We start from the raw sequence: 9,704 nt of genomic DNA on the forward strand, positions 1-9,704 counted from the left end.
TGGCTCCCAGAACTTCCCATTAATGCCCTTCCCACCCATACCCAGACCCCTCCCGCTGATGCCAGGCTTCTCCAGCTGACCCCCAGCCCAGTGCCCTCTCCAGTCTTCCAGCCTCCTGATACTAATCCCAGACTCTCCCCGGCTACCCCGTAACTCTTCCCACTGACCCCAGAGAATCCTCCTGCCATCCCCTGGACCTCACCTACTAACCTCTTCAGGCCTCAAGAACCTGCCACTCCTGCTTGCCTTGCCTACCCGCAAAGCTCCACACTGGTGGCTCAGATCCTCTCCCCCCACATTTTCCCTCCCCAGTTGTCACTAAGGCTCTGCCCATTCCAGATAAACTTGGTGTCAAGGACAAGGTGCTACTGGGCAGCTCTGTCACCAGCTCACTATCCCTAACCCCCCAAGACAGGAAGGGGGTTGGGAAACCCAAGGTCTGGGGCTTAGGATTGGTGTGCACTTTCTCATGATTCCCCCAGTGAGGGACAGGCACTCTCAGATAGGGCCCTCAAGGGGGTCACTGTATCTAGCCCCAGCCCCAAGCAGTGTTCTGTGCAAGGGACAGGATGGGAGTTTTTTCTAGTTTCTCAAACCCCAAGAGCCCATTTCATGTTGTGGTCCACTAGGAACTCAGATTTTCTGCTGGACTTGTCCCTCCCCCATCACCCTTTCTCCCCGGAAGACCTCCATGAGGGGTTAGGGGAATAGCCAGCAAATAAAGAGGGCGTGGGGGTCAAACAAGTTCCCGTAATCTTTATCCAGCACACTCATCATTTTCTAAAAACAAAATTTTTTTTTTAAATTTTTTTCTTTGGGTTTGTACAAGAAATTTACAATGTGAAAAATATACAAGTGAAAACAAGGCCATAAACCTGGGTGTTGGGGAGGGGCCACTTGGTCACAAATACAAATAAACAAGACATTTCTGAGTTCTTCCTTTGGTCTGACTATAGCCCCCTTACCCCAGGAGAGAGGCTGCAGAGCTGGAACCTGGGGATCAGACCCCGCTCCCAGCCCTGTCCCCCAAAACGGGCAGGGTGGGGGCAGGCACATCTGGAGCAGCTGGCGCTGTTTGGCTCGCTCTGGCTGTGTGATGGGGAGAATGTGGAGATGAGGGAGCCCCTTCCTCTTCCCAGCCCCCTGGCTGGGTGGGCTGGAATGCTGGGGGTGAACGGGGTTGGCAGAGTGGCAATGGCAGTAGTTGGTGAGTGAAATAGGCTGAGTGAGTAGGAGCCTCGGGGTGACAGTGAACACAGGGACCTTCAAGGAGTCTGATCTTGCTCATCCAAATCACAGGGCAGCCCTGAGTCCTTGAAAGAGGCCCAGAGGCCTGGATCACAGGGGACAAGTGGCCCTGGGGCCCTCCGACTTCGGGGCCCTCAGTGGATCTGAGGCTACCATCTGCATTCAGTAGACCTCCCCGCAGAGCTGGATGCCAAGGCCCTAGATTTCGGTGGCAGTGATCTCCTCCAGGCAGATGCAGGGAGCTGGCTCCGCCAGGCCCAGGTCCGCGAGTTCCCGGGCCTCCAGCTCCAGGCTGAGCTGCTGCAGCTCCTGCTCCAGCTGCCGGTTGCGTCGGTACATCTGGATGTAGTTGTGCTGCAGCTGCTTCTGGTAGCGGATCACCTGCTCCTTCTCCGCCTGCCAGGCCAGCCGCTCCTCCTCGAAGCTGTCCCGCTGCTCCTCGCCTCGCCGCCGCTCCCGCTGTAGCTCCGCCCGGAGCCGCTCCACCTGGGCCCGCAGGCTGCCCCCAACCCCGGCTGCTGCCCGCTGTGCCTTGGCCTCATCACTCTCTGCCAGGAGGAATGGGTCAGCGGTGGCAGGAGGCACAGGGGGTTCCCGGAGGCCGGCCGCCTCGGTGTCCAACTGCCCAGCTTTCTCCCGCAGCCGCTCGGCCTCCTGGCGGTGCCGCTGCAGCTCCTGGGAACAGGCCTCCAGCTCCAGCTCCCGTGTTCGGGCTGCCTCCTGGAGGCCCCGCGCCCGGCCCTCACTGACCCGCAGTGCCGCCCGGGCCTCCCGCAGCGCCACTCGCAGGGCCACCAGCTCGCTGCCCTTCTGCACCAGCTCTGCCTGAGATTCCTTCAGTTGCTGCTTCAGGAGCGAGATCTCGCCTGACTTCTGGCACACCTGGGGGTGGGAGATAGTCAGAAAGGATGGTGAGAAGTGTTCTCCCAGGGTGTCAGGCCCTGACATCATGCTGGGCATTTAGAGAGAGGTGGTTTCATCATTATACCCATTTTACTGATGGGGATAATGAGACAGCTATTAATTGGCTACGGTGGAATACAGACCCAGATGTTTTGCTTTCAAAGCTGGGGTCTTTAAACCATCACAAAGCAGTAGCGCCCTGGGGACTGGGTGGTGGCGGGTTTGGTAGGAGTGGAAGCAACTGAGGGCAGTGCCCACATTTCCAGTTGAGAGGCACTACAGTATCCTGGTGAAAAGCAGAGACACTGGAGCCAGACTGCCTGGGTTCAGACCTCAGCTCAGCCACTGACTAGGTGTGATCTCTGGCTCTAGCCTTTCTGGGTCTCACTTTCCTCACCTAAAAAATGAGGATGTTAACAGCACCCACTTCACAGGGTTGTTACGAGGATTAGAGGATACACTCTACATTACACGCTTAAAATAGTGCCTGTTGAGCGGTAAGCACTACATTCTCATTCTCATTATGGCGGGAAGGCAGTGGATAGGAACGTTACTGGCTACGTGCGCACTTAGACCAGACCAATGAGGAGACCAAATGTGGAGGCCCAAGAAGACCCGCACCCAGAAAGGGAGGTCAAAGGGGGAGCCTCATCTCACAAAGGTGAGGAAGGGGAGGCCCTCTGGGGGTGGCAGGTGAGGCGGTGTGGCTGGGCCCCTCCTTTCAAGGCTTACCCACTCCCCACCCCCACCCCCACCCCCCTGCCAAAGGCCCTGCTCCCTGCCCATCCTGGTGTGGCCCACCTCCCACTTGGTCTCCTCCAGCCGTGGCCCGAGCTCCCGCTGCTCCCGCTCAAAGGTGGCGCAGCGCCGCTCCAGCTGCTCACGTTCCTGCAGCAGCTGTGCAAAGTCATCCTGCAGCTGCCGCTTCTCCTGCTGCAGCTGGAACACCTGAAGCTGCAGCAGCTGTTGGGCCCGCTGCGCCCGCTGCGCCTGGGCCATGCCGTCCTCTCGCAGGGCCTCGCGCTGCCAGTGCCGCTGCCGTTCCTCGTACACCTATGGGCGAGAGGGTAGGCCTGGGTCCTGGTGGCTCCCCCAAACCTCAAGCCCTGGCCACCCCCAGCTCCCCAATCACCGACTGCCCTGGCTCCCATCCTGGGCTCAGGGAAGGTAGATTCCATTCAATAATTACAATAATTACAATACCAACAGTAGCAGCTACTTTTATGAAAAGCGACACAACAACAATAATAACAGCAAGCACTTCCCAGGTGCCAGGCATTAGTCTAAGCACTTTACACCCTTCACCCTACTTACTCTTCATGATAACCCTGAAGCCAGGAATATCCCCATTTATAGATGAGGAAACTGAGGCTCAGTGCAACTAAGTAACTTGCTCAAGTCTGAAGGACAGTAAATGGTGGTGCTGTGTCAACCACTCTACAGTGTAAGCCAGACAGCTGGGGTGGGGATGGGGGTCACAGTGCAATAGCCCGACACCTGCCCCTCAGCACAGACAGAAATGCTTCTTGTATTCCCAGCACCTGTGGATGTCCTGCCATGCCACCCCCGTCACTGCCACTGACCACACCCGGCACATGGTCACCTCGCTCTCGTCCAGACTGTCCCGCAGCTGCTGCAGCTCTGCCTCCCGGTCTCGGAGCTTTCCTTCCAGGACACAATGCAGCAGGGCCTCGTCCGAAGGGGGTGGAGGGGGTGGAGGCGGTGGCGGGGAGCGTTCCCCACAAGAGCTGCTGTCAGGGGAGGCCCGGGGACCGCTGCCCAAGAGCCCCCCGGCCATGCGGCCCCCCAGGGAGCCTGTGCTCTTGCTGGAGGAAGATCGGCCGCTGTCTGAGTGGGAGGGCCCAGTGGGGGCCCCTCGGGCTGGCCCAGGCAGTGCCCCCCGCCCAGGGCCGTGGGAAGGCAGGTGCCCGCCTGGGGAGCTGGTGGCTGGCTCTGCACCCCCGGTGCTGTAAGTGGGCAAGCTGGACAGTGAGTTTCGGCCGGAGTCGGATAGAGTTCCCGATGGACAGCTGCTGGCCCAGCCACTCAGTGTCAGGGGTTTGTCGGCAGCCGAGGAGGAGGAGGAGGAGGAGGAGGAGGCAGGGCCCCCAAACAGCTGCGTTAGGCTGCCTTGGCTTCCTGACAGTCCGGCAGCCCGAGGACCCAGGAAGCTAGGTAGGGATGGTGCCCCTCGAGGTTTGGGCAGCACTGGCTTGAAGGCTGTTGGGCGGATCACAATTTTCTCCATGTTCTGAAATGAGGTGCCACTTGACAATGGGGATGAGGCCGCCCAATCTTTCAAAGCCCTTATCATACCCCTGCCCTCCCATCCGGGGTCCCCAATCCCCATATACTAATAACAATTGCTCCCACTGGCTGAGGGCCTCCTGATGAGTGTCAGCTTTATGTCAGGCAATTTAAAACGTTCCTCTCAGATCATTACAACAGCCATACAAGCAAAATATTATCACTATCTCGTCCACAGATGAGGAAATGGAGGCTCAGCAGAGTTACGGGCCTTGCTCAAATTCAAACACATTGTTTTAAGTATAAAACAGTATTTCTAAGCAGCTAACACTTATCGAGTACATATTACGTGCCAGGCACTAGGCTAAACACTTTACACACATTATTAGATGTAATTCTCCCAACAATCCTGTAAGAGTTGACCTATTACCTCCATTTTACAGATATAGGAACTGAGACTCAGAAAGGTTAAATGACTTCTCTGAGGTCATACAACCAGAATGAGGCAGAGTTGGGATGAGAACCCAGGTCTGGTGAATCTGGAGCCCACACTCCTCCCTCTAAATAGGTCTCCTAATTTTGGCTTCTCCAGGGGACCCCTGATTCCACCCAGGCCCCAAAGAAAGGGCTGGTCCTCACCTTCTCCAGCTTTCCGGAGACAGGGATGAGCTTTGGTGGGGGACCGCGGAGATGGGCATTGCGTGCCCGCTGCTCTCGGGCATCTTCGATGTCACTGCTTGGGCTGGGGGGTGACTCTGTCCGGAAGTCTTCATTGACGTAGGTAAAGTTGTTGCCAGGGACAGCCTTCCTGGGGGGCACAGCTGGGCACAGCGGCTCCTGTGCCTCATAGCCACCCTGCAGCAGCCCATCCTGCTGGCGGAAGAAGGTGGGCCCAGGGGGACCGTGATGGCGGGGAGGAGCCGGCCCCCCAGGGCAGGGCCGGCCTGAGATGAGGCTGCTCACGCTGCCCATGGCTGGAGCTTGTGGGGCAGTGGCGGCCTCAGGAGCGGGCTCCAGTGGCACTGGCAGCGTCTGCACAATGGCCATGGCAGCAGAGGCTCAGGCCTGGCCAAGGGCCTCCAGGGAAACCTGTGAGCAGGGCAGTGGTGTCAGTCTCTCCATCTTGAGCTCCCTCCCTATATAAGGTCTCGAGTTCCTCCTGGTCCTTTGTCCCAGGTCAAACAGCCCCCTGACATCAGTAACAAACAACGATACCCTCCCCACAAGGCATCCCCTCCGAGTCTTGGCAATAACCTCAATCATCCCTGGGCCCCAGGCCACTGCCCAATTCTGGTCTAAACATGGCTGAGGACTGCATCTACCAAGCAGGGATGATGACGGAATGGGGCCCCACAGAGGCCAGGACTCGAGTTAGGGAGGGAGCCCTCTCTACCAGCTCCCAGCACCAGTCCTTGGTCCCCTGGGACAGGTGGCCTCATTAGAGGCAGTCTGGGCAACCTCAGGGGTGCAGTCAGCAACTCAGATGGTAATTAGGAAACAAAGAGCTAAGGCCAGCCAGTGCCCAGCCTCCCCCAGCTGGGCCTCAGTTTCTCCCAGACAGACAGGCGGCAAGGGTGGAGCTGGTCAAACAAGAACTCAGAGCTCTTAGGGAGCCCACAGGTACCCTCTGGGGTCTCCTGCCTCCAAGAGGTGGATGCAGGCCCATGCCTGTTTCCATGACAACTAGCCTCACCACACCCTATCAGTCGGGCCTAGAGAAGCCTACACAGACCCACTGCCAACCCCTATGAAACCTTCTAGCTTTGGACATTCCCCAGAGTAACCCCAAGGGGATGAGGATAGAAGCTCTACCATCACCTCTGGCAGCTGCTCCAAGATCTCATTTCCCTGGAGCCCAGGGAAGAGGGCTCCACCTCCCCAGGCCCTGCTCCTTCCTGGAAGGGGACAGCAAGTCTCCACCCGGAACTCCCTCCCCAGTCCTGAGGCTGAAGACCAGGACTCAGGCATCTGCTGAAGTCATCATGCAGAACGGGAGCCAAGAAGTGGACAGAGAATTGCGTAGGAGTAGGAGTGTATGCATCTTACTTACTTGTGTGTGTGAAACTGTGTGTACAAGAGCATGAATCTGAGCACTGTGTTTGAAAATACCATGAATGAATGTGTGAGTATTTATGTTTGGATAGATGCATTAGTACTTCAGATATACATGCGTATGTATGTGAACTCATATGTGCATATCTTACAAAAGTGTGTGTAAATAGGGTGTCTCTCTCAGAAAGTATGTGAAAGTTACAAATGCATACATAAGTGAATTTGTGGTGTATGATTGTGACTATGTGAGAGAATATGTTTGGTTAGATGTCCATTCATATATACATGAGTTTATGTATCTTACACAAGTGTGTGAGTAGGAAATGAGGGTGCACAAGTGTGTATAGAGCACCGTGTGTGCATGGGAGCATGTGAGAGAGAGGGTGAGAGCTTGGGTGGCACGCAGGGCCAAATGGGTGAGTGGGAGCCTGGTTTTTGTCACTCACTGGATTGTGGGGAGAGGAGAGACACGTTGAGTCTTTGCTTGATCTGCTCTCCATTCTTGCGTGTGTTCCGTTAAGTCCGCCCCCACCCCCCCTCCCCGCTCAAGTCAGAAGATCTGGAGAAACCAGGGAGGTGTCCAGACTGAGGAAGGAGGAGCTGGGAGCTGGGGGCCGGGGTAACTGGTGTCCACGGAGCAGGGGCAGGGGCTGAGTCCACCCCACAAGCGCCAGCCCTGAGCAAAGCCAATGGAACACCCCCTCCTCTGCCCTCTCCCAGACCACTCCAGGGCCTGGAGGAAACAGTGGGGAAGGGGCTTCTTAGGGGGCCATGGGGGCTGGCATCTCTGTCTCCATTTCCCCACTTCTGTGAGCACAGAGAAAGTGGAAACTGAGGGGAGGAGACAGAGAGATTCAGACAGGGACCCAGAAGACAAGAGACAAAGACTGAGAGAGGCCCCAGGGTCAGGCAGACCCAGTGAGCCGGGGTCCCTGCGCGCCACGGAGCCAGGAGCCCCTACACCCAGAAGAGACACTGAGCTGGGCCCTGAGAGCCAGACACCCAGGGAGCCAGCGCCAGGCGTCTGGAGAGCCAGGCCCAGCCAGCCCGGCTCCTGCTCTTGAAGCCCGAGAGAGAAGGAGGGGCAAGTGGAGGCTCCATTTTGAGAAGTGCGTTTGTGGCTGTAGGAAGGGAACCCCCAGCTCTCCCCAACATCCTTGAGGAACCGCTCCGGCACAGCACACACTCCCCCCGCCCAGTGGGGACTACTGAGGGCTGGGTCCAGCCGGGGTCCGAGGGAGGTCTGGCCGAGGTCCGAGCTCCCACAGACCTGTTTTGAGGGCAGAAGAGTTCGGGAAAGTCTCCCCCTCACCAAACTCCAAGGACCATCCAGCGGGATCAAGTCTGGGATCACGAGTTGCCATTCCGAGACCGGAAGCCGGGAGCCCCCAATCCACCCTCCGGAATCCATCCCCCTCCGACCCCCGCCGCTTCCATAAAGTGGGGGCAGCTGTAGAATGCCGCCTCCCCACGGGACCTCGGCCGTGCATAAGTTGGGGTCACCCCCAGGTCGCCTCCCAGCCCCGGCCCCCCCTCACCTCCACCGCGCTGCTCCATGCTCAGCCCCGGGCCGCCCCCAGCGCTCCACAGGCGCGCCGACCGGCTCCAGCCCGCGCGCCGCTACTCGGAGCGGCCCGGTCCGGCCCGGCCCCGCCTCCGGGGAGCCCCCGGCCCGACCCGGCCCAGGCCCCGCCCGGCCCAAGTGGGCGGTGCAGCGCGGGGGAGGGTCCGAGGGGCGACCCCGCCCCCGGGGCGCGGATAAGCGTAGGCACCCCGTGTCACGCGTGTCCGGCGAGGCGCACGCACGCAGGGGCTACGTAGCGGGACTCAGGTTCCCTCCCTCCGAGGCGCCGCGGCTGTGTGTCTGGAGGCTCGGTCGGCTCAGGACTAGGCGGCAGCGGGTCACCCTGTACCCCAACACGAGCCCCGGGGCCAGCGGCTGCTGATCATTGTTCGAGCACAAAGGGCCAGGCGCCGCGGCGGCCGCCCTTCCCCCTCCGCTCCTCTGGTCGATGCCAACCCCGCCCCCCCCCACCCCCGACACACACTCCGGCTTCGGAGTCCAGAGAGGGAGGCCGAGGGTCAGCTGCCCCCCACTCTGGGCCCTGCGCCCCAGCACAAGTCGGGGGCCGAGGTTTGGTGGGTGCTTGCCCCACCCGCAGCGGGTTGGAAGAGGCACGCTTGGATTTGCGGAGGCGGCGCCACCTAGCGGCCTATTCGGAGAACACGCCCAGTCACCCCCAACCTTGGGGGGTCTCTACCCGACTCCCCAGCACTGTGCCCTCTCCCACTAGAGCCCAGGCCTCTCCCACTAGAGCCCAGGCCTCCCCCGAGCGCGGCTCTGTGCTCCCCAACCTTCCCTCCGAGTCATTTGCTAAGAGAGAAGTCATTGATCGAGAGGCAGCCCCTGAGCCCCCAAAAGTCACTGGGGTGAGCTGGTCCAAACTTACAGGCCAAGCCTACACGAGCCTCACAGCCGACAACATTCCACTGTCTTCTCAGGGTCAGGGATATTCTCACCCTCTGGCAAACAACACTGTCTTAACACCCACACGATCTTTCCCACATTCAGTCTCACACAGCCACAATCACACAGTCTGTCTCGTCCATCACAAGGTTCCATGTCCCTTCTTTCCATAATCTTCAGGCCAACTCATAGAGATACACTCGGTGTCAGACGCCTAGTTGTGCACAAACACTCGGTGTCAGACGCCTAGTTGTGCACAAACACTCGGTGTCACACGCCTAGTTGTGCACAAACACTCGGTGTCACACGCCTAGTTGTGCACAAGCTTTCACAGCTCGAGTTCCTTCGCACCCAGTCACAATCTTAAATACACTTCGTCTCCGTCTCCTAAGTATGTTTCACACTGACAGTCTTATTCACAGTCACAAAGACCACTTCTTACACATACACGTTGTATTTCACAAACATTTTAACACATAGACTTGCCCGTAGGGGTCTCTGTGACCTAGTCAGGTCAGCTGATGCCCGCACCCCTGGGCAAGGACAGCCTCCTGCCCCCTAACCCCGCCCCCCAGGGCCAAGGCCCGCCGGAGCTCCTCCGCCCCAGGAAGGAGCATTCCCCCCCTTCCAGGCCACAGCCCTGGCCGGCTCTCAGCTCTATTTTTAGCTCTATGGAAAGGGTTGTTTTTCTTTCTTTTTCCCTGTAAAGGGAAACATAGCCCAGCCACCCTCAGGCTCACCCTAGACCCTCAGCCTTACAAGAACAGACTGAGCCCCCCCTCCCCCG

General features: G+C 58.7%; 1 protein-coding gene across 1 annotated transcript; it reads right to left on the bottom strand.

Moving 5' to 3' along the window:
* Window positions 1–782: 782 nt before the first annotated feature.
* LZTS2 (leucine zipper tumor suppressor 2) lies at window positions 783–8,052 on the bottom strand. Its single transcript, XM_082853923.1, has 5 exons — window positions 7,989–8,052; window positions 5,038–5,487; window positions 3,755–4,402; window positions 2,953–3,204; window positions 783–2,130 (listed from the first exon to the last, which is right to left on the bottom strand). Exons 2-5 carry the CDS (start codon window positions 5,443–5,445, stop codon window positions 1,447–1,449), a joined length of 1,992 nt encoding a protein of 663 aa, XP_082710049.1. The 5' UTR covers window positions 5,446–5,487; window positions 7,989–8,052; the 3' UTR covers window positions 783–1,446.
* Between the last annotated feature and the right edge of the window lie 1,652 nt (window positions 8,053–9,704).

The sequence above is a fragment of the Leucopleurus acutus genome (genome assembly GCF_964270905.1).
Source record: "Leucopleurus acutus genome assembly, chromosome: 14".
In the NCBI taxonomy this organism is placed as follows: Eukaryota; Metazoa; Chordata; class Mammalia; order Artiodactyla; family Delphinidae; genus Leucopleurus; species Leucopleurus acutus.

Excerpts from the sequence above, each read along its gene's own strand:
- LZTS2 (XM_082853923.1), bottom strand. The coding sequence starts at position 5,445 with ATGGCCATTGTGCAGACGCTGCCAGTGCCACTGGAGCCCGCTCCTGAG. Across the intron at positions 4,403-5,037 it reads TCTCCGGAAAGCTGGAGAAG|AACATGGAGAAAATTGTGAT; the intron begins GTGAGGACCAGC and ends ACCTCATTTCAG. Across the intron at positions 2,131-2,952 it reads TGGAGGAGACCAAGTGGGAG|GTGTGCCAGAAGTCAGGCGA; the intron begins GTGGGCCACACC and ends TCCCACCCCCAG.